The sequence below is a fragment of the Cuculus canorus genome, chromosome 3 (assembly GCF_017976375.1).
Source record: "Cuculus canorus isolate bCucCan1 chromosome 3, bCucCan1.pri, whole genome shotgun sequence".
Lineage (NCBI taxonomy): Eukaryota > Metazoa > Chordata > Aves > Cuculiformes > Cuculidae > Cuculus > Cuculus canorus.
In genome coordinates, this window is record NC_071403.1 from 63,009,846 (window position 1) to 63,034,262 (window position 24,417).

At 36.9% G+C, this 24,417-nt stretch overlaps 1 protein-coding gene across 4 annotated transcripts in view; it reads right to left on the reverse strand.

Moving 5' to 3' along the window:
- LYST (lysosomal trafficking regulator) overlaps positions 1–24,417 on the reverse strand; it is an 83,610-nt gene that overhangs the window by 4,745 nt on the left and 54,448 nt on the right. For 3 of the 4 annotated variants that reach the window (XM_054061390.1, XM_054061392.1, XM_054061391.1), the window contains exons 27-50: positions 23,380–23,546; positions 22,747–22,899; positions 21,145–21,336; positions 20,451–20,629; positions 19,097–19,303; positions 17,610–17,786; positions 17,076–17,152; positions 15,971–16,159; positions 15,106–15,251; positions 14,934–15,030; positions 14,198–14,259; positions 13,794–13,849; positions 12,620–12,772; positions 12,037–12,281; positions 11,258–11,324; positions 10,275–10,431; positions 9,748–9,888; positions 9,142–9,359; positions 7,598–7,828; positions 6,776–6,965; positions 5,768–5,904; positions 4,901–4,999; positions 1,314–1,453; positions 926–1,023 (exon numbers count right to left, since the gene is read on the reverse strand). In XM_054061390.1, the coding sequence (XP_053917365.1) occupies positions 926–1,023; positions 1,314–1,453; positions 4,901–4,999; positions 5,768–5,904; positions 6,776–6,965; positions 7,598–7,828; positions 9,142–9,359; positions 9,748–9,888; positions 10,275–10,431; positions 11,258–11,324; positions 12,037–12,281; positions 12,620–12,772; positions 13,794–13,849; positions 14,198–14,259; positions 14,934–15,030; positions 15,106–15,251; positions 15,971–16,159; positions 17,076–17,152; positions 17,610–17,786; positions 19,097–19,303; positions 20,451–20,629; positions 21,145–21,336; positions 22,747–22,899; positions 23,380–23,546 (3,578 nt within the window). Of the gene's footprint in view, positions 1–925; positions 1,024–1,313; positions 1,454–4,900; positions 5,000–5,767; positions 5,905–6,775; positions 6,966–7,597; positions 7,829–9,141; positions 9,360–9,747; positions 9,889–10,274; positions 10,432–11,257; positions 11,342–12,036; positions 12,282–12,619; positions 12,773–13,793; positions 13,850–14,197; positions 14,260–14,933; positions 15,031–15,105; positions 15,252–15,970; positions 16,160–17,075; positions 17,153–17,609; positions 17,787–19,096; positions 19,304–20,450; positions 20,630–21,144; positions 21,337–22,746; positions 22,900–23,379; positions 23,547–24,417 lie in introns of those variants that run through there. The other variant, XM_054061393.1, reaches the window with a different exon arrangement.

A 24,417-nucleotide genomic window follows, 5' to 3' on the forward strand; every position in this document is an offset into this window, starting at 1 on the left:
AAAGCAAGAACTGGGTCAATAATGGTGGTCTAACAATATGGCTAAACAAGGCTGAGCTCTCTTCCTTCTTATTCTGTTCCTCCTTGGATTAGCGGAACAATATTCTGTCCTTTAGATGGAGCCTATATTCACCCCAGTCTCAAGTTAACTCAATACACACAGGTATCCTTAGAGACAACAAAATGGTGTGAGGCCTCTAAAAATGGTGTGACTTGGCCCTGCCTTACTGACAGAGTCTCGTAGCACAAATCAATCTTCAAGTGAGTGGGGGTGTTCATTTATTAAATGCTCAAAACCCCACTGTTCAGATAGGTCTTAATGCTCTCATCCAGAAACAGTATTATGTGGAAAACAAAACAGTGCAAAAACTTGCTATAAAGTAAGATGGAGGAGAATCATTTCCCTCTAGAGGAGGCCTAATAAAAAAATATCTGCTGTTTCTGCTTTAGTATGGCCGTTATTCCTCTTTTCTTTAACCTGGTGAACAGCTAAGCAAATTTGTGTTTGCTTCTGCAGGTATTGAAGCATTTAAAGTGATAGAGTGAGTAACAAAACTCTGTTGCTCTGTAATACACTGCACTCCCCTGAAGAACTGTACCTCTGTTAACAAATCTCTTAAAATGAAAGCAGCCAACTTCACAGAATTTAGGTCTCCCAGAAATCTGTTGAAATGTCAAGTCTTTATAAAATGACATCAAGCTGTTTGCTTCTATATTTCTACATTTTACTCAAATACCTCCCTGAAATTTCTGGAGAAACTATTATGTTCCTATGTAAAAAAAAAAAAACCCGAATCAAACAGCACTCCCTATTTGACTATGCATCCTTGGATGATTAAACACACACTCAGTAACTAATACAATAGCAAGTCTCATGATTTATTTGGTCTGCAAGTCAAAAGAGCTTTCTCAACTGCCAAACATACCTGAATCACAAACTGTTGCAATATCGCCAGTGGTTTCGCTAGCTGAAACTGCAGTCACAGGACTCTTGTGCCCAGCCAGGCTCTGGACATAGCATAGCCTGAAGAAAATTAAGACGACAAACGTAAAGTTCAGGCTCAAATACAGAAAAGGTTCTTTGAGGAATATTTAAGTTATATTAATTTCAATCAATATGATGCATTATGATGTAGTTTTTCATATTCATTATAGAATGCCAGCACCTTTCATGGGAAAAAACAGTAAGAGTTTGACTTACATTTAAGATTATACAGAACAAATTCGGTTAACCTTAAACAAGTAAAGATACCCAGAAGCTGGAAAACAAGTATTTAAAAGAAAGCCACTGGAAAAAGTTACAAATACGTGTACCTGTTCAAATCCCATATGATACAGGTTCCATCTTTGCTGACACTTATCATTATACTGTATGGTTTGCACACAAACAAGCTTGTTATTTCTTCTGTGTGACCATACAGATGGACTTGAGACTCCATTTCTATCTCTGAAGGCTGAAAAACAGCAAAATAAAACATGAACTCATGAAAAAAAACCTAATGCATTTTTTTTTCTGAAAAGGATAAGCCTTGGGGCAAGATTAATTCCTAGATTTAAAAAATGCTTCCTGTTGTTTTTAATGTAGTCTCTTTAATAATGTTGTTACTGCTTTATTACATTCAATGCTTTACAAAGTAAGCCATACATATCATTAAAGTTCAACTTTTTGCTTCCAGTGCTTTAGTGTAAGCAAACATTTTGATGTTGGCAAATGAATCGAAAAGAAAAAATCTTGTACTTCTGTCTCAATTACACACCTTGTAATCAGCCGATTTGTTTTCTGCAAGACTGCTATTTCAACATGACAGCAAAACCAGTCCTCAATATTTTAGCACCTATAGGAAGCACTTGGAAACAAAGGAAAACCCAGCTCAGCAGTTATCACTCCACATACAGTAAATTACTGGGAATTCCTCAAGCTGGTGCCAAGTCCTTCAGTGATACCACATTGGAAAAATATGCAGGAAGTAAAGTTTAAACATAGAAACCGCTAGATAAAAATTAAAGCGGCAAATTTAACATCAAATGACACTTCTCATTCAAGTTACATCATTTGAAATGATTCAGACTTTCTGAAAACCGGCTAAATTGAAGGAGCCGCTTAATCAGAATACTAATGTTTTAATTAATTTAAAGACAATTTGCTGTACAGAGTTAGAAAAATTCTTTTTCTTGTAAAAGAAAGGAACATTTTTCTGCTTGTTTCCTCATGTGTCAGAGCACACTGTCTGCATTTTTGTATGAGGGTACAGGATGATACTGCAGGTCTACAGAAAGCCTCAGAGTAGAAACAGACAAGATAAAAATATACATATGCTTAAGTCTAGTTTGCAAAAAACTGATGTCTTTCTGTGCTAAGAGGGACAACATAATCTATGTACTACAGCAAAAGTCAATACACTTTCTTCAAGAAGACAACCTGCTATTTTGCTCTTCCTACTGCACACCTCATCTAAGTAAGACACATGAAAGTAGCCAGTTGCCATTCTTGCAACAGCGGCATTTGACTTCTGCAGATCCTTCTTTAATTGTTGCTCAGTTTAGAGCAAGAACTTATACTAAACTTTTCTAGTGACAATCAAGACTTCTGATTTTCTGAACAACAACTGATTTTGCTGTTTGCTGTTGATTGGCATTTCAATGCAAATCAAATGAACTGAAAGCAGGACTCACCTTTAGCAGTTTCTCTCTATAGCAGTACTAGCTTGCAATGATTTACTGAGTCTTCACTGAGTTATTGCAATAATATTATAATACTGTACTAAGACAAGCTGGAATTTTAGCACTGACTATATTAAGGTCTAACAAGTTATGAAATAACTACCTCATGCCTAAAATGCCATCCGTTTTTTACTTCCCCCTTGCTTTTGGATGACAACCACTGTGTAGATGGGGAAAACCAGGCAGGTACGTATCTACCTTCAAATAGCAGTTCCCTCTGTTGGATATCAGAAATGACTGCCTAGAGCACTCAAGTGGAGACTTTAAATGATCACTGCCGAGTTTTATTCAGATTATTAAAGTGCTCTCTTTCTGTTTGTAAGACAATTCTAATACTGAGCAAGTGAAGGCTGGAGTAATTTGTACAATCAGAAAGCCCTGTCTGAGGTCTTCATGAAGGTATGACTTATTGTCAACATAGAACACAGTTTCAAAGCAGTACTTCATTAGTTTTTTGACCATCTTGAACAAAGGCTAGGAGAAATAGGGCATCTGAAATACAACAAAGGTTTTTCAATTCTGACAGCATGCCTTTGAATTCCCATATCCAATTAGCAACATACCTGTTTTATATAAATTCAATGCATAGACATAAATGTGAAACAGCACAAAATAGTCATGTTTTAAGTACTGCATTGTAACAGACCATTCACCTTATCACCGAACAGCTGACAAGATGCATACAGAACAGATGCTAGGAAGCACATTTGCATTCCCAGCAGCCTACACTTCAGTAACTGACTGAACAACAGGAGCTACAGAATTGGCACAAGGTCAGTCTGCCTGGAGCATGTAAAACTGTCAGTGCTGAAAAAATTCAGCAAAGATGGTCTCAAAGACAACATCCATGTAGCTGAACAAAAAAAAAAAAAAACACACTTGTTTGAGAAATGCAGGGAACTTAAGAACCATAACCCCCTTACTATAATTTCTTCTTAGCATTGCAGAAGGCAAGTATATTGAATTTCTATTCTAGTACTTCAAAAAATTTTAAACTGGAATCCAAGTCTCAGTTCAGATTATTTACAAGCTCACTATTCTGGCGAGTAGTTAGGGTGCCCGACTTAAGATTCAATTGACTGAAGCTTGAAGGCTTCAAGCTCTCCTTCATTTTTCCAAACTCAACGTGCTGCTGAGCTCAGCAAGTCTAAGCGGCAGATCACCAGAAACTGGAAGAAAGCCAAGGAAGAAATCACTGTATGTTTGTGTTCTTTCTAGTCTAAGAATGTGCTTTTTGCCATTGTTGAAAACAGGAAACTGGATAGGCATAGCAGATCATACCAAGATTCTCTCTAGCCCATGCTAATGTACTGATTCAAGAGCATCAGGAGTACAATATTGCAATTATATTTGTCAATATCTATATCAAGCTACATTTGAGAACTCAGTTTAGTTTAGTTGCTGCCAAAGGTAATTCTGAAATGGCCTATCAAGCAAGTTAAACTTTGTTAAAGTTATGAAGAGTAGAAGTAACCGACGGATAAAATGAGACAGAAGCTCAGAAACTTAGTCTAAACTGGGAGGTGAATTTCAAATTTAATACCATGCTTATCCACATACAGTATCAGGACAATTTCTACTAGTATCTTAGTATTTAACGCATTAAGTAATATAAGTTCTTTTTCTCCCTTCTCTCCTCAAAGCCTTTTCCCTTTGGGAATATGACAAAGTGAAAAGACTTAGTGCTTAATATACATACTGCCAGAGATTTCATCCTGGCTTTCTGGAGCGTAAGTGCCTTCTGTGTTTGAAATATTGTTTACTTCAGGGAAATGCATTCCACAGTTTCAGTTAAGGCTTTGAAAGGCTATGTCTCCTTCACAAAAAAATTTACTCCTTAATATAGGGAGCTTTATTGTGCCAGAGAGCTTAAATTCCAAGCCTGAGCCTGAATACAGTCAGAGCTGCATGTGTGATCAGTTATGCACCCAGATGATGAGGGCCGATAAAGGCTAGCAGTATAAGAACAGCTCAAGGAAAACCCACAAATACACATGCTGAGATAAATCTATTTGACAATGTCAGATGATCCTTCAAAAATAAATACTAAACAAGCACATAATCCTTTTAGCAATTGTCCTGAATATGATACATTCCCCTTTTCTTCCTTAAAAAAAAAAAAACTGTAAGAGTGAATACAGCTAACTCCTTAAAGATAAATGCTGTCCAATGGAACTTACCGTATTGCTAGTGAATCTGTTCATATATGCTGTGATGACACCAGATTTACTACCTGTGAACAGCTGACAACTGTCTGGCACCCAAGCACAACTTGTTACCTTGGAAAGAAAATAAAGGAAAAAAAAAAATTCAGAACAGGAACTATTCCAATTGCTGTTTTTATAGCATTTGGTCAAACTAATTCTTTAGTGGTTATCCTAAAAGCAGTCATGTAAAATAGCTAAGCTAAAGAAATCCAAGAGTTAAAATATACCTCTTATAGGTCATATTTGCTATTACGTCAGATGCTACAGTAGAGAGGGAAATTCCGTGTAGCTCAGAATTCACAGCTGAAGAGCAGTGAACTACTGCAGATCTCTAGATGATACAGCCACATCATCAGCCAGAATCTTATCAGTAGAATCTCACCAACCACTGCAGCATAACAGATTATGCAGTGTTCCCCTACAATCTTTCAGACAATCATTTTCAGAGGAATCCTAAGCTACAGTGGAGTTCTGCTTCTAGTGGGAGCCATCTATAATTTTTTCCTATACTCATTGTTCTTAGCACAGAACTTACACTTTCACAAATCCGCACCAATATTCTCTAGGAGAAAAAAGTAGCGAAATCAAATTCATTCAACAGGGATCTTTACCTAGTACAGGGACACATCCAGGAGCAAGATACACTAGAGCAATGAGGGACACATTGCAAAGGAGAATCAGACAGATTAACTACAATGGTGATTGCATGTTCATCTCCAAGAATGAGATTTGTTATTTACCACAGGCTAGGCAAAAAGCGAAAGCAAGGCAACCTCCTGCCAAGTCAGGCCAACACTTAAACTATATTAAATTGAAAACCAGGAGATTTGAGTTTTTTACCTGATGGAACTGTGAACTCTGTATAAAATTTACTGGAGGTTCACTTTGCTTGCTTTTCAGTCGTAAAATGTTATCTGCATATCCCCAGCTCAGGATAGCTGACCACTGAATATCTGTGCTGTGCATGCTTCTCACACCTGAAGGAAGGCATGTAATATTATCACATTTGAACAAGAGATTTGATCCCTTTGATAGTCAACAATAAAAAACCTCAGGTCTATGTTCTACCACAAGATAGAACATAAACTATAAAGTTCCAAAACAAGATACTTCCTGTTAGGCTATGACTTAATCTGTAACGCAACGTAGTTTTCAAAGACTATGTAACATCCAGTGATCTCCAAAGACAGTTTGCCACCTAGACAAAGCTTTTTTTGAAGAAATGTTGCATCCATTGGGAGTGGAGAAAAGGGGAAGAGGCAGACGGTACTTCCCACCTAGCAAAATGATTGTTCATAACTTCAAGGAGAATCTTACTAAATTTTGTTGACTAAATGTAAAGCTGTTTATTTTTTAAAAAAAATTCACCAATACATGTTACAAAGAAAAGAGCATGAGAACCTGTTTGTACATTATCAGTAAGATCCTTCAAAGTTTATCTGCAAGCAAATGATTCATTATCTCTGCTTTTTACTGATAATGTCCCTCATTCTCTGCCTGCAAAAACACATTCCTTTAATTTTTCCTTCTGTTGTTACATATGCTTCTCATCTGTTCTTCAGTTCTCGGACTGAAATTGCTGGCAATTTCTAAAGATAAATCCTCATGCTTCTGTCACTTTAATGAAAAGTATCAACTTACTTACAGGATGCTTTATGTAGTTTTGAAAATTAAAAGCAATATCCAGTCTCCAGGAAAGATACTACACACGTGGAAGCTGTTACTGGATTTATAAATAAATCTTTGGCAAAACTGACTAAATTTGGGAATTTTGCTGGAGAATAATAGTAGCATTAGATATAAAATATTCAACTCTCATTTTTACATGTATTATGCACAAATTCATACCTTGCTCCTTGCTATATATCATCAAAAGGCAAAACTTGCGGGACAAACCACAGATCGCTTTAGTTGGCAAAGCCTGGAGAGAGCCAAACCTTTCTCCATGCGGTTGGCTAAAGCAAACAACAGGATCTGGAGCACTTGGGGAACCAACGTATTCTCCCCACTTCAAACCTTTTATCCACGGTAACGGACTCTAAAACAAGCATAAGTATGGTTCAAATTAAAAGGTGGTAAAAACTTCTCAGAAAAATATTATTTCATTAGCAAGGAGAATCATTCATATCAACCCCATGAGCAGTCATCACATTGTAAGGACTGCTGAAATAGTCTAAAAATTCTAGTAAGCCAAGTATGAAGCACTGTAGTATCATCAACTAAATTATTAGCTTTAAGGGAGTTTTCCCACTTCTTTAAATGCTGAGATAGCAAGATGGCAGTTCAGCTAGCGTAGGGAAAGCTACCAATTTCTTTATATGCAAGGATTCAAGTTCTCACTGGACTTTAGGGAAACAAGTGTTTGAAGTGAAAAAAGTTCATCTGTCCTGCCAACAATGAAAAAGTTGAGGATAGCATAAAGCACAGTATGTGTTTACCTACTATAGCTTCAGACAGATTCCAGAACTGATCACAGTATAACACTGGTCAAGTGAAATACTTTCCAACATCTATTTGCTATAACCAAGGTAACTTCTGTCCTTAGTTTGACAACATATATCAGAATTGCATGAAAATAATTTTCACTGTCACTTCACTGATTTTGTGTATTTTCTTTATGATACAATATAGATAACAAGTTAAACCATCTTGCAAATGAAAATGACATACTGGATATATTATTTCTTTAGTGTGTTCTCTGGTTTCTCTGAAAGCAAACTGCACCAGTAATCCCATGGCAGCAGGAAGTTCTCCTTCCATAATAAGCCTGGATCCAGGTCTGCTAACATGTGCTGTATGGAACAGCTGGCGAGGTGTTTGCCCGTATGTTTTTATCATTGTTTCAAGAGCTCTTCTCTGAACAGGATCCTCAACAGCAGAAACATCCATCCCAAAATAGGTCTAGAAAGGAAAAAAAAAAGGGTGAGGAGGCAAGAATAAGCTTATCTAGTTTGGTTTTGGAAAAGATTTCTCAACCCATGCACACAAATATAGAAGCAGACTCCACGGTTGCTTTGTTAAGACTTGGACCAAAAGCCATCCCAGAACGGCTGTGCTAACTAAAGAGAACAGTGGAGATATTTATTCATTGGACATACTACCACGTTATCACGTGAGTTGCTCCTACATGTATTCCATGACTAACTTCTGTTAGTCACTTCCACAGGAATACATGTCTGACAATCTAGTCCTAGAAATGTGCTTGTTCCAAATGCTGCTGCTGCTGGTGAATCACTTCTATAGCAGAGCTGTCACTGCGAAGTGCACAACATGTTTAGGAGTCTGCTTTAGCATAGATTGGTCAGCTGCAACTGGAATACGCTCAGGAAAGCTCTGCTGAAAAATTGGAAATGTTCACCAATAGCAGCTAAGGGGAAACTGCTAGCACAGAATGCTGCTGCGTGTTAGTTCTTTGACAGAAGTTAGTCATGTTTTCTTAGCACGTTTTCTAATCTGTGCAAAACCAGAAGGGTTGCTGAAGACAAACAAATTGAGAAAAATAAAAAGGTACAGAAAAACTAATGTATTAAAGCTCTGGTTTGGGGCATGGGGGGACGAGGAACCTTCTATTTCAGGAGACTTGCAATTTCTTTTTCTGTTCTACTTGTCTTTTCCATATCTCCAGTTGTGTACCATACACTCTTCCCCAGTCACACTGACAAAGGCTTTGACTTTTCTCTTTAAAAAAGAATGAACAAACTCACAGAAACTATTTGAAATTTAAGGTAATAAATAAATCAATACTTAAGCACAAAAAAAGGAAAAAAAGCATTTGAATGACTGCTTGAAAAGGAAAAGCCACCCCTGCCAGACAGTACTGTTTTATTAGCTCTTCCAGCTATAGAATGAACACTAAACACATGCAACAGGTCCTTTGAAACCAGGAATGCCTGGCTGAGCAAATCTTATGCTAGTAAGGGTTACAGCTGAAGAACAACAATCCAGTATATCTGTGTTATAATTATGTAGCGAAGCTCTGCAAGCCTTTACATTGAATGAAGATTTATTTGAAATTAAGTTTACTGGAAAGTCTCACAGCAATCCCTGGGATCTTCTCAGTTCTGTGTTGAAATTGCTAAAACCTTTTCTTATTATTCAAGATTTCACAAGCAAGGGATCTTGCTTTGTGCTGGATGTTTTTCAAGCAAGTCAGACTGAACTTCCCCCATTAAGTTGTTAAGCACAATGACCAAACACACTGCTTAAATACTTACTGCAGGGTGAAAGACATTAATAGCCTGAACAGAGGCCTTGCCTTTTTGCTTATAACCAAACACCAAGTCAATCCAGTGACAGATTGTCTGGGAAACGTGGTCAGACTCCAAAGCCTGACGATGAATCAAGATGAAGAGACGAGGATCATTACGAGCCCAGGGTGGAAGATTGACGTGGTTAACTCTGTCACCATTTTGACGCACTCCAAAATCAAAACCTAGAAACAGGGAATAAGGATTCCAAAATTTTAGTTGACAGTGACTTCAAAAAGGTCTTTATAGCACCGTTAAGCACAGCAATTGCTGATCAACAAAGCAGCACCCTTAAGTTCCCCCGCAAACACGTTCAAGTTACACACATGCATTCAAATGGAAAATCAGACAGCAGGAAACTCCTTTGCATCTCTGACATAATTATGAAAAGAATTCCTTTAAATTCTACATAACAGCTTTTTTAGCGCATCCAGCAAATTCGTGCCAGATTTCTCCCATACAACTACTGCTTAGCATATTCAGTCAAGGGATATAAATGTTCTCAGTTTTAACCCGTAGGCTCAACTGTACAGCTGTTTTGGGAATGTAGTTTTGGTATCCTCTTAGTAATACCTTCTCTGTTAACTAGAAAGTCGGGAAGGTAGAAAAATTCTGGGATAAGTTCCTTTACATCAGTCATTGATTCATACGAAGAGAGTCGCCAGGTTGTATTGGTAGAGTGAAAAGTTCTGTCTGGGATGTCAAAACTTTGATCTGTAAAGAAATCCAAACTGAATTTGTTACATCGATGATGGAAACAATAACAGTTGCACACCTGCAACTTCACATAGTTAACTGCTCTTCATTTAGCTGAGAACATTTAGAATTCTTCTATCTCAATTACTATGTGTTACACACGGACTGCAAGTCAAACATAGGTCAGTTTTTTATTCTATATACACTAAAGTATAAGTAAAATGTACAGCTTTATGGTCTAGATCAATAATTTCTGAATGGTTTTACCGTGAAAGCGTACCAGATTTAATTTTACTAAACTCAGCTACTTGGAATTGATAAACCATGCTAAACAGAGTAACCTACAGCATTCCTGAGTCACTGGGACAAGTGTGATAGACAAGTGCAAGCAAAAGTACTCTTACCTTGATAGGCTAAAAACATTTTAGTAAAAGGTGGCAGCCTAACTAGGAAATGAAGCACAGTTCCACTGTTGGAATAATGAGATCCATAGTGATATGGTTGTACAGGGGGCATTGGATCATCCTCTCGTGCTCCTTTACGGTACTCTTCTTCTAAATACTAGAAAAGTAGTAGGGGGCAAAAAATAAATCACAAACCTCCTACATAGACTGCATTGCAATAACAAAAATAATAGCTTGCCTAAGTTATCTAGGAATGAAGCTTAAAACTTCTAGAGGAACATACATCTAAAAGTGATTTGGAACCAAATACACTTCAAGTGTCTGAAGACACATGATCACTTTTACAATCCAGTTTACTAACAAAGTTAAGCCAATTTAAATTACTCTTTTATTTTTTAAGCTTTTCAACACTAAATGGAAAAAAAACAATATTTGCAAATACACTAGACCGTGATGATATAAACATAAGTCTGGAGGCCCAGCTGCGGATGCTTTCATTCCCCAGCATGTCATTACTTCCTACAGCCTTTAAAACATTCTAAAGAGCAAAAATCAGAGCATTGTAATCATAGTAGGGCATGTTAAAATAACTGGGTACTTGAGGGAAAACAGCTTTTCTGTTATCAAAAAGAAAGAATAGCCACAAGTCCCACTGAAGTAATCTCAAATAAACAGCAGTAAGTTATCATCCTGATCTTTCGATATATGTATGCTTATATATCAGATGACAGCAATTTAACCTCCTCAACAGTATCGCATCAAAAGACTACAGTGATTTATGAGTTCAGGTACAGGAACGGGCAAACATAGGTTCCAAGCATATTATGAGAACTCCCAGGAAACATAGCATACTGGAAGTGAGAGCTCCATTGACAAAATACTGGATTTGCGGCTTCTTTCGCCCCTCAATAATGTAAGTTAAAAAAAATTAAAGCCTCCATATCGTTTATACACAGGATAAAGGCAACAGTTATCCACATTACCTTATAAGTATCCACATAACGGTCCTCCTTTTCTTTAGACTGCACAGCTATTGGTTTGACCAGATTTCTGTAACAGAAGTAGTACTGATATCTTGTCATTTTTATAAAGATTTTGATTCACACCATTTAATTACGCATTATTAACACCTTTAACATCATGAAAAAGACAAACAAAACCTAGTAACACTTTACAAGATAGTTCAGAAAAATAAAAATGCCATTTCTAGTTAGTGACAATGGCAAACTCAGATGCACAGATCCCCATAGCACACTGACAGGTAAGCAATTGCAAAGCACCTCTGTCGAAAGAGAGGCATCATATAAAGCCAAAGACTTTTTGCACACAAATGTCAAATGAGCTTAAACAAATTTATTGGTGTGGGACAATTCACTTGGATCTTTTCACAATGAAGACAATGTGATCTAGTAACCAGCCAAATAATTTACAATATTACTTCCTTTTCTATTTAATTTTCACTAATTGGCTGGAACTCTTTAATCCCATGAATTTAAGCTATTTACATCTCTTGACTATCCATGTCATATTAAGACAGTCTATAAGCCCAATTCATAGCATCCTTTAAATATACACACTCATAATACTAGGCATTATATTTTAATATCCAAGGTGAAGCAGCCACTTATTGTAAAGAGTCCAGGTTATTATGAATGAATCTTGTCCTCACGTGTGTGCAGTTTAGTCTAACGAAGTTAAAAAACTATGCTGGACGATCAGCTCAAGTATTTTGAAGTAACCACTTCCAAACATTTCATATTACCTATATACCGATGGATCATTTAGGTCCAGTGTTTCGTTGGTGTAGTCAGAAAGTATAAAAGGAAATACTGGATATTGCATGAGATCATTGAAGGAACGGCCCGCATGTTTGTTTAAATGAGTCAGATATTCAAAGTTAGTAATCTGTCCTGTGCACCACAAGTGGGTCAAAGCAGTAATGTTCCCATATTCCAAGAGGTTAGGCAAATTGTTAGTTAAGATGTTGTGGTACACATCATCACGGACCTAGAAGAAAATACCAGAGATTTAATCATAATTTAAAAAGCTTCAAACTACCAGAACTTACTAAGTTTCTCTCATTTTACAAATTTCTAGATAGCTGCGGTAATGGAGTTATGTTTAGTATTACTAAGATTCCTTAATGTTTTAATGCATCAGGATGTGTTTTATAACATGACTACATTTGTCTAGAAGTCTAGCTGAGCAAAGTCTTTTCAAAGGTATTAGGCAGAATTTAACTAGTACTCGCAACAGGTCTCCTAAAACACTAACGCATGAATGTACATGTTCTGTAAACAAGGCAAAACGCTTTGGTATATTATTATGCATCAATGCCACATTACCTTTGTATTATCAAAAGCCAAAAGTAAAGTTCTGCCATTTGTTAGAAATATTTCCACAGCGTTGTCTCTCAACTGCCACCAGCGCTTATGAACTTCCTTAATTTCCTCATAGGTCCAAGAAAATGATGCTGGTTCAGTTTCCCCATGAAAACTCTGCAGAATTTGCAATTGAAGAAGTTACTTTAAATAGTAGACTTTCCAAACAAGAAACCCTCCAATGCGCCCAGTTTGGAACCATACAGCAGAGCCTAAGGCAAACTTGGATTTTGCTGTGATATTTTAAGATGTGATTTTCTTCATACATATTTCCCATCCTCCACTCTCCTCAAGACAGTGGGCAGAGCACCATGCGTGTTCCTCAGCTGCTCCAGTTCCCTATCCACCGCTAGCATGCAATGCCACACTTTCACTGGCTCTTAAGCTAAAATATTGGATAGCCAAGAACAAGCAAAGCTTTGCCCTGAATCCCAATTCTGACAGTTCTATGAAGGACAAAGCAGCAAAACAGCTGATATCACCTTAAACTGCCAGAGCTGTGAGCTTAGTGAATGTAAGGAAGAGCTCTCTGAAAATAGTTTAAAACTTTTAGCAGTATAAACCATACCTTGATTAATATTTTGCTATGCGAGTTGGATGTATGCACTTTAATACATTGGAGCCCCTTGTATATAAGAAGGATTAGGGCAGTTCAAATTTCCCCCATTAAACAGTTCTTTATCCTATACAAGGAGAGGGAACTAGAACATCCTATATAATACAAAATTCATGAACCAAACACTGAAGGCACAGCACAATTCATAGACCTGTGAGTTTCTGTATTTCCTAGCGCTCCAGCTTCCAGTCAGGCGAATTGTCTCAGAGGCAAACCAAAGCAAGCTCTGCACACTTATGCTGATGAACTCAGAGCACTAGGCTGCAAGGTGCAGAAGCCTTCCCACATCACCCCCTCCTCATCGCCCTCCCAGCCCCAGGCCAACACCTTTCCTGCCTTCTGCCACCGATTCCACAGCCAGGGGCAACAGAAGAAACACTGAATGCGAACTAATCAGTTTGGCCGGTGTTACCTAGAGACCTCTAACCCTCATAATCCAGCAATCTCAGTGGCTGTAGAGAAAAGCTACTCACGGTCATAGGTTTGAAAAATTAAAGGTGGACAATATGCTCTAACACTTACTGAGTTTTCGACTGTGTCTGAAGCATTGTCTTCAACAAAATACATGCCACATTTTCCTGCAGGAAAAAAATAGTTACAAAAAGGTACAAGATATTACTATTTGTATAATGCTTTTTAGCGTTATATAAACAGTGTCCAGGAGTTAAGAATACTAAGAATAATATTGAATAGAATTAGCAAGACAATACTTGACAGAAATGGGATTTATCATTCCACATCTTGTAGCAAGTCGTCTGCAACTTCACCCATGCAAACAGTAGGGAAGAAAGGCAAAACTGATCTATAAAGTACATAGTCCATAAGGAGTCAGGCAACAGCTCAAATACTTCAAAACAATCAGCCAAGTCTATATATACAGCAGAATCTTACATAGAAAAGATACAAGGACTGAAAATTCTACTCACCTAGCAACAGTTCACCAGCAGTCTCTCTAGAAGGTGCTACGCTTATACATCTTCGATTAACCCTGCAATATTTCCAAGTGTATTATTGCTTATAGATTCAAGTACCTTTCAGCACTACTTAGAACTAACAGTCTCAAAGGCTACAGTTGAAGAAAGACTTCAACACCATGACTCTAGTGGTTCAAACCCTCAGGAAGGAAATAAAAACAGAAACTCAACTTTCTAAGCTTGAGCATTAGAGTATTTGGTTTTATTTCTTTTATGTGTTCTCTGCAGTTAATTTAGGTAGTATTAGTGTCTGTAATAGGCTAAGTTGATCGAACTGCAGAGTTAAGATACACAATGGTAAAAGCAGAGAAGATGAAAACACTATTTGCTTTTGAACACCGATGGAAAGACCTACCAGGTCTAGTAGCACTGTCTGTCTTGGATATCTAAGTGACAAGTGAGTAAAAGAAATCCCATCAGGTTATCCCACAGAAGTCCCATCCCCATAACATACCAGATGGTATTGGATTTCACTGATTTTTGAAGTCACAGATATAGACTGTTTCAAGACTCAGAAAACATACATGTTGGTAGCTCTGATCTTTTGCTTATGAGTATAGCAAAAAAACTTACCATTTTTTATATTTGTCTCTTAACTCACTTCATGTTTATTTAGACAAAAAGTGAAGAGAACTGTTTCTTTGGAATGCGAGGTGAGAAAGGTAGGTAAATGTGATCCAAACCTTACCTTATGTGTTCACTTGCAGCTTTATCCTTTACAGTAGAAGAGTGAGAAGAATGTGTTTTGTCTTCAAACAGATAAGATAATGGAGTTTTTATCACACCTATAGAAAAACCCACAAATAAGGCACAAGTAGTCACTACAATTCAAACATACTTGTAGAAGATGTTATAATTACCTTCCTGTTTCTGTCTGTCTGGAAGAAGATACTTGTTTGGAATAGTTAAGTAGCACCTCTGCAAGCGGCGCCTCTCTCTGTTTGGGCCCTCTGTTGGATCCAGTTGCCAAGATGTTGGGTAATAGACCGGGTCATACCAGAGTGCTCTGAAAGAAAACCAAAATATGTTAGTTTAGCAGCACAGACAGTATATATGCTTATTTACTCTGGTTTTCTTTAAATAGTAGAAAGGCAAAAGTTTCACAGTAGTACACTGGTTATTGCTGAAAAACTATCGAAAGACTGAATTTTGTGGTTTATTTCCATGAGCTGTCCCACTGACTTAAGCTACTACAGTAAGAACGCTCTTGAAGTTACTAATTTGAATGAAAAAAGCAATACAATGCATCCAATGCTATATTTTGAAAACTCACCTGCTGCAAACATGACATATTAGTCGTGCAGTGGTAAAAATACCATTGTTTGGTTTCCTGTCAAGACTTAACATCTTTTGTTCTATGCAGATTAGTGAACACAGTATCTGAATACTAACATGAATAACATTGACCAAAAAAAATGTTCTGTTACTCCTGCATTACTCAATGTAATGCAAGATATGAAAACTGAGACATTCTTCATTCTATTAGGCACAGCAAACCTTATCTGACAAAACCCCTGTCTAAGTGGCATAGAAGGACTACTTAGCTACTCTGCTACTCACCCTAAAAATAAGAGAATAAATTAAGTATTTTACAAGTCTTTAATCATCAGATGATTAGCACAAGTTTATCATCATCCACATTTTGTTTGCCTTTAAATAGAATGAGAAGCACGTCAGGCACTTGTGTGCCTCTTGCTTTTTCACTGAGATGACAGAACAACTTACCGGTCATGGGTAAGCTGCTGAACAAGTTCCTGCCAATGTCTGCTGGCACTTAGCTCTGCCTTATACATCCCCCTAATGTGCTGGATTACTTTCTTCCTTTCCATTCCTTGTGACAGAGACACAGCTTGCGTGATGTCTCCAGCTATTTTAGAAATGTCTTTAGATTTTGTATCCAGACGTTGAAAGAGACTGAGGAAAAAGTTGTAGTTTAAAAAGTCAAATAAACACACTGAAAAGGGAAGGCAGGACACAAAAAGCCCTTATAAAATGCATTCAGTTTAGCAGCAGATACCCCTTAGTTCTTGTTATAGCAGCTCCAGAGCAACTTGGCTTATGTAATTTCCACAAGACTCATTAATACCTTCTGCTTCTCAGCCTCTGAAGAAGATATTACTTATGGCCAAGCCAATCGGATCAATGGCTATTTATTAGAATGCTTTACTAATTAATGTATATTCATTACAATAACAATCTGAAGGACAGTAATGTACTACTGCTCAAATCTCTTAAGTCATTCAACATAGTAAAGTCTTACCGCCTCTCTGGACAGACTTGACTAAGCTGACCTTTAAGCTACTACAGCTGCCTACATTGAAGCACACTGTGTGCATCTCACATCTGAGTTTTATGGCAAAGCCCGATATATAAATGAATGGAAAGAACTTCCAAATCTACCACAAGCTACCAAAATTTACATTACACCAAGAAGCAGCACTGTATGTAGCTCACAAAAGCATTCAAATGCTATGCTGAAAAGAACTATTTCATTTCTCGAAGATCAGGATTAGTTGCAGGGATATTTCCTGTACATTTACTTGCACAGACCACAGAACAGGAAAAGCAATTGGACAGATAAAACAGCTGTAAAACCAAGGATGAAATGCCAAATGCACAAAAATCGATTCAGTATTCTGAAGTTCACACAGTGCCATATCCTACAGTCAAGCTGGTTTTTTTAATGGTAAAACAAAAACCTGAAAACTAGCAGACTGTTAATTTGAAAACACATCTACAATAATCATAAAAGCAACTTTGTAATGGGGAGTACTGAACAGAGAACATTCTTACAGGAGTTCTTGCAGTCCCTTTAAAAGGTGGCACTTACTTTTGCCGATTATTGGCCATTGTCTTCTCCCAAGCAGCTCTGTTTACACCTTCCTCCACCTCATATTTCTTCTGATCCTGCATGGAAGTTTTATAGATTACTTTTTTTTTTTCAGATGGCAAAAGAAGGAAGTAGAGGCTAAAAGATATGCCAATTTAAAAGAGGAAGAGTGACAAAATTGTTCAATTGATATCTTCACAGCATTTAAAACCATCAAGACTTCATTTCAGTTGCTGCATTTTTTTCTTTACAAAGAAACATAACTATTTTTTCTTGACAATGAGAGATAGTGGCTATTATGAACTTTCACTTCTGTCTGGGTTAAGTAGAATGCTTAACCAAGAAGCATCAATACGTGAGCCTGCTGCGAAGAACTGAGTATATGTTACAGATATTTGGAGCCAAAAGAGAATCCCCAAAAGCATAAGCCATGCACCAAGCAAACAAAACCACTGTCTGCAGTAAAACTGACCCTATATAACACAATTGTCTCAAATAGACCCATTTTTTAAAATAAAGTTTTCATTCACAAACCTCTTTCAATGCTTTCATTAGATCTGGTTTTGGTCGTGGACTCAGGGGGATGCATTTATAGCCACAACATTTTAATGTATTCACCAAGTCTCCTGCTGCTCTTTGTTCTTCTTTGGTCATTTCATCACTGTGATTGTGCATTAACTCGTATAAATAGAGCACTAATTTAGGTCCATGCTAGAAGATGAAAAGAAGGCAAGACGGGAACAGAGATGTATGGCGATGCTCATTTTCACAAAACAATACTGAGCAGTTTTTCCTCCAACTGTATTCCCTTGTCTAGTCAGCCAGAACAGATTTCTTCTACTAATTTTTCCATGATTTAAGAGAAATGGCTGCTTTAACATTTGAAAACAAGCTTTCTAGTTTTATAAAAGAACATCCTGAATTTAATCCTCCACATGATAAAACTTCCCCCAGCATTTTAGGACTTTTCAAATGGCTCATGGGAAAGCCAAGTTTCTTTTTCAAGTACACAGCTCCTCCAGCCTTGTTTATACTTCAGGAAATATCTGCCAGAGACTCCTAATTTTGCCTGCCAAGAATGCTACACCTTCAGTTAATTGAACTAGAGCAGACAGATAATGAAATTAAGCAGACAAGCCACAGATGCACTCAACATAACAGTCCCTCAAAGAAACCACTTCTAGTATATCAGCTCTTTTCTTACTGGTCAAAGTGTTAATTTAATTGAACAAAGTAATGTAATCAGAAAGACATAACTGTCATATGTTCATCCAATTATTTTCTCTCCTTAGTATATAGTGATTCAAACTGTGGCATGTTTTACATAATTTATTTCATTCTTGCAGGTCCTGAAGATCCCAAACAGCAACATCCCACCCCATTCCTAATTATGGCTCCAAGAAATGCTCTCTCAAGCTTCCACTAACATAAGGGTACAATTAAAAAAGCTTTTCCCTGACAAACTCAGAAAAACAGAGAGAAACTGTTCAGCCATTTGAATTAAGAACACAGAACACACAATACCACTTTAAGAACTAATAAAGGCTAAACAAGAAAAGGTAAGAGTACTGCTTTGATTGAAGACTGACTGCCTCAAAATCCAGTGGAAATCAGTTACAAGTTTCAGTAAGTCTGCATTTAGAGTTCCAAGGCAAGCGTAATTCCTTCATTAAGCTGCTTTTTTCAGGGTATCTTAAGTGCTAGCAACCTCAGAAAATTTCTTTGTATTAAAACTAGTACCATCTTTTGTTTGTGCACTACACAAGAGATGTGATGTTTGATGTGCTACAGAGTCAACAGAACCATCCTGGCTCTTACAAAGCTACCTACTGTCAGGATAATACAGCACTTGCAGAGATACACGCAGGGATTTTGTATAACATTACTTTGCCATTACACTCAACGTTGCTAAAATAGCAGTGAACAGCTTTAGCCACATACAGTTCTAAATAATTGTAAAATTTAAACAAAAAAATTGAATACCGGTTTTACAAATCTCTCTGAAACACTCTCGAGCTTACTTGTAAAGTTGGGCTAAGACAGTCACGCATAATCTCTTGATGGTTTACTTCATGTACCATCTCCAAAGCCTGCTTTCTCTCTTGCAGTGGTCTTGTCAGAGAAAAGTTGTGCACAAGAAGCCTCCCAAGTTGTGTACGAAATGTGTCCTTACATGACAAGAGGATTCTCTTCCACTGCTGCTTTGGTGTGCTCACTCTGCTAGTGCCCTAATAGAAGAGAATTCTTTAGTAATGCTGGGTTAAGGCTTCCTTTCATCAAGTTCTTTGCATTAAAAAACAGTGTTATTATCATCAAAATGTAAGACAACAAAGGCTTCTTCAACAAAATTAAGTATTCAATTTTAGTTCACCGATTATTATTATTATGGGTTAAGTTTGTTCCAAAAATGAAACAAGAGTTCATTCATTCTAATTAAATTAAGCGTATTTGTCTCCTCAATCTGCCAATATTAGGCAACTCTTACCTTAACTGGATATTCAGTTACAGAGACCATACAACAATCCAAAAAGTGAAAACTGTCATGCAGATGGTTTAAAATTTGAAGGGTTCTTTTTTGTTTGCTTATTTTAATGAACAGCCCTTCTACATCAACCACTAGCTTCTGAACAGACTACCCCAAGAGATTAGAAACCAGGTATTGGATAGATGTGCTTGTGCTCACAAAAAGAAACCTGCCACCTTTGAAAAGGACTACAAGTATGACACGATGGAAAGATAACAGATCTAACTTGGTTCTTCTGGAGCTAAAAAGAAAATTAGGTTGAGCTACTTTTTATAAAGACCATCTGAGAGAAATAAAGAGGTAAGAAGCAGTAAGAAGCAGTAAGTTAAGTTTTCCACTGAAACCATTTCAAATTATCCAAGTGAGACTTGGTGACCTTGGAAAAGCTGACAAGCTAACACTTGTGTGCTATAAGAGAAAACTCAGCCCTTTGGCAACAATTAAAAACGAAAGTTCTTCCCAACTCTGAAATATATTATAGAGAAATTGCTCAGAAACTCTCCATCATGTGTGAGTGCACAGCAGATCTTGTTCTATAGGCTCCAGCAAACCTAAACCTTGAGGTTTAAGAGACAAAGCAAACTTGTGGACTATAGCAAAGTCTTTTTGGTGTTTGTAACCTTTGTGTGCTTGTTTAAGAAGCAGAATTTTGCTAAGTATTAAGGTAAAAATCAGAACAGATGCATTTATTATTATACAACAACAGAATAACTGAGAAGCTGAACAGAGTTTTTATGCCACAGCTGAATTGAGAGGCAGTAAGAAAAGCATTTATGGACTTCATGCACGAAAAGTTCCTAATAAAGGAACCTCATGAATATGCTTTAACATGAACAATACCCAATACTTACAACGGATACTTTGACTCCTTCAACCAACATTTTCAGCATTTCTTTAAGAAAAGGATTTGTTCTGTTAGGCCGTTCTTGCTGGCTTTCCTCGTCAGGAACTTCCAGCCGGGATGCTGAAAATCTGCTTTGACTTGTATTTTCTGTTATACCCAGTACATCAAGGCACTCGTCAGTACATGCTTAAAATTTAAGAGGTACAGATTAGTACCATGTGAAGCAAGATGATCCTGTGATCATTTAGTTGGCATTAAATCAACTGCTGTCTTTACTACTATACTTGCCATGCTTACTCTTTCTCTTGCTTCTGTGGAATCTGAACTAGCCTCAAAGTCATCAAGTCTTGCTAGTAACTGTAACCATTTCACGGAAACATGCAAACTGATAGATTTTAAGAGAGCAGATGCTCCCTATGGTGAATCTTCAGGTAATAATTCAAGCAGTTAACACATGAATGGACTAACACAGAATTAAAATAATTTGTTCAGTTCATTCAGATAAAACCTGTATCCAGATTGTCAGTTACATAATACTGAGACAAATCACCAAGAAAATGATGTTTTATGGTTAAATCTTTCAACTAGCATCAGTGGTATTACTTTCCTCCCCAACACTTCAACGGTCCAAAAGCAAGAACCCATTTTTCATATAGAACTACACTGGCTCTGTGAAAACAAATTAAGCAAAAAACTCCTACCTAAATAAATGAGCCTGTTAACAGCTAAAACAGTAAGCCTCTGTAACCTCTGCGCAAACTCAGTCTCAGTGGCTTGGACAGGATTTTCTTGGCTCATCCTCCGCTGCATCATCATGTTGAATTCCTCACTTGCTAGTGAGCGCATTTTCATCAGCAGAGCATCAGACTGAGCAAGTGAAAACTTTCTGGAACCTTTAAGTAGAGAAGCATTAATACTAAAGTGCACAAAAATTTAATCCCTGAGCAACTTCTTTCATCATATAAAGAAACGAAACATTTGAAATACATTAATACTGAAGAGAATGTAAGTGTTATTTAGGTGTTTTTCTTTCTTTTAAAAGCTTTTCTATTTGGAAATATAAAATACAAGAAGTGATATCATGAGATGGGTTAGTCTCAGGATCAGAGTTATTGTGCAACTTGCATATTTCAGTGTAAAGCAGATTCTAAAAAAAGTCACTTTATCCTAATTATACAGGAAAAACAGGAATTAAAAAATTAAGAATTAATGATACAACAAAACCACTGCATATTGGAAAGTAGTTTTATCGGTGCAAATGAAGTCAGTTATGTTAAAAGCTTATAAACAAACACATTTTGTACCATACCTAATGCCACTAGTTTTAATAAAAGTACTATTTCTAACTCACAAGAAGATTCTTCTATTACTTCTAATTAACTGGTGAGCTTTGACTGCATTTGCTTTCAGAAATAACTGATTTTTATCTTTAGTGCCTTATCAGGTTCACTATATAAAAATATTTTCACTGTATTTACTAGGCGGATGGAGAGGGCCTTGAAAGCTGACCATAAAGAAAAACAATCCCACAGTAAACAGAGAATAATAGCATGTTTTGGTTTGTTTGGTTGTTTTTTTTAAATAAACACTTAAATACATGCCAGGTTCCTAAATTATGTCTTCTAAAAAGTCTTAAATGCCACTTCGTTTATGAGATACACAAAATCTATTTCCAGCCAGAAGACTCCAAAACCTTTACAGAATGATTCACAAGCTATCAAATACAGAGTAAGTACTACTGCTAAAGCTACAATTGCACAAGTGTTTCACAAGCACAGTCACAGTGGAATCTAGGATTCTCGCATTTCCAACTATAAATTTGGAGTGTCAGGTATTACTTCAGGATGATCACTAACTGAAAACTCTGCAACAATGCAATCCCCACTTCATAGCTATGTTAAACTTACAAGCACTAACTTTACCTTTGTATTTCCTTACTGTGAAGTTGGCTACTAAAACCACTATGTGTCACTTTTCAATTCACAAGTTGCTTAGTAAAGATGTTTTAAGAGAATCCCAAAAGAAGTTAATACCTAGCTTTAGGCACTGTAGTGAGAATAAGGTGACTGAGGCTTCATTTTTGTACCCTACATCCTCCTAATACAAAAACTCCACAAGTTCAAAATGTGTACAGGTTACACTGTTCTAAAAAAACCCGAAACCTATATATATATATATATAGACTTATAAAGCAAATCTACAGAAAAAGCAAAGCAACAAGACTCACTTGCTGTATCACTGAAATTAGTGGGAAGTGATACATATGGGAGAAAGTACAAGTACGCTACAGTTCTGTTACTCACCAGCAATGCCTTTACGCTTTTGAAACATTGCACGATGTGGTGCAGATGGTGGTGGGACTGAACCGGCCTGCTCCTGAGCATCTTGGCTTGCTGTAGTTTTTATTAATTCGATAGCTGCTTGAAGAACTCTTAACTGCAGAACAACTGCCATATCTAGAGAGAGGCATACAAAGGACACATGACATTCTTTACGTCTTAAGGAATTTTTACCAGATGTTTGTAAAACATAAAACACAAATCTGCCCAAGCCTGTAAGACTATTACATGGAAGTCATATAGAACGTTACCTCACTATTCCACAGAGACAGTACACACGTGTGTTCTCATGAAAAAGCCATTAAATTTGATTACTCTGAACGAAGCTAAACGAAACTGCTTAGGACATTTCTGTTTAAATACCCTTGATGAACTTTTACAGTTACTGTTTCTTCAGATTAGCAGTACACAATTCTTTACCACAAGGCAGGGTCCTGAAGAAAGCTACTATTTAGAACCACTTAGAACAGAAAGAAGATCTATCACCAGAAACCTCCCCTTTCTCCCTCAGCAGGAATATTAATTTAAACAAAAAATCAATGGGAAAGGGATTTACTTCTCCAGTCCCATGACCCCAAAAATAAGCAGATAACTTACTTTGCATCCTTGCATTTTTACTATTTTGAAGATGACCCAGCAGCACAATGAGATCTTCAATAACACGAAAATATTGAGAACCTGAGGAGCTGCAGGCATGAATTGCAACTGCTACCAGCAGCTGTTGTATATCGCATGCAAGTAACTTGTAGTCATTCAAGGGAATGCTGCAAACAAAGTTGTAGTTACCAGAAACATGACAATTCCAGTAGTTAGTAACCCATAACAAGACCCATTACTACTCCTCATCCTACTTCTGCCAACCATACCTAATATTATACTGTACTGCACAGAAAATTATTATTGCTGAATACTAGAAAACTGTAATAAAAGATACCTCTTCAGTATTATCTTTGGCAGATTGGATGTCTACAAATATTTGAAACATTCTAACATTGAAATTGTAACAAAGTTTTAATGGAAGCCAATGAGGCATCATCAGATTTCTGAACTAAAGAACCTGTCTGAAATCCCATATGACTCAAAAAAACCCAAAACAGGATGATTTCATTTTTTAATGATGCTGAACTAAAACTGTACTTGGGTACAAATGGAAATCTGCCTGTTTACTTGGGATACCAACTAATGAAACATATTAATAAAACCCCAACTCTCTGCTCTTCACTTAATAAAATTCCTTAAAGTACAGAATGTTTGTAATTAATGAAGTCATTTAAGTTACACAAAAGCTCAAATATTAAATCATAGGCAGCACAGGAGAGACTTTCCCAGCAGTTCTGACATTTACTATAGACAAAGTAGCAAAGTAGACCATCCCCTGGGCCTTTACATCACTGTTCAGGTGAGTTTTATTAGGAAAAGCATCCTACTGCACACACTGTGACAAACTTGCATTTTAAAATGTCACTTCACTTGAAAGTTTAAGGCATGGAAAGAACACTTTATATTCCATTGTTTGAACTGAATATCTGAACAGTAGCTTTCAATTACAGGTGTAATTAAAGCTGAAAACCTCAGAACTAATGCTATTTTGTACATTGCCTCTCATCATTTTAGAAAGCAGAACAAATAAAGTAC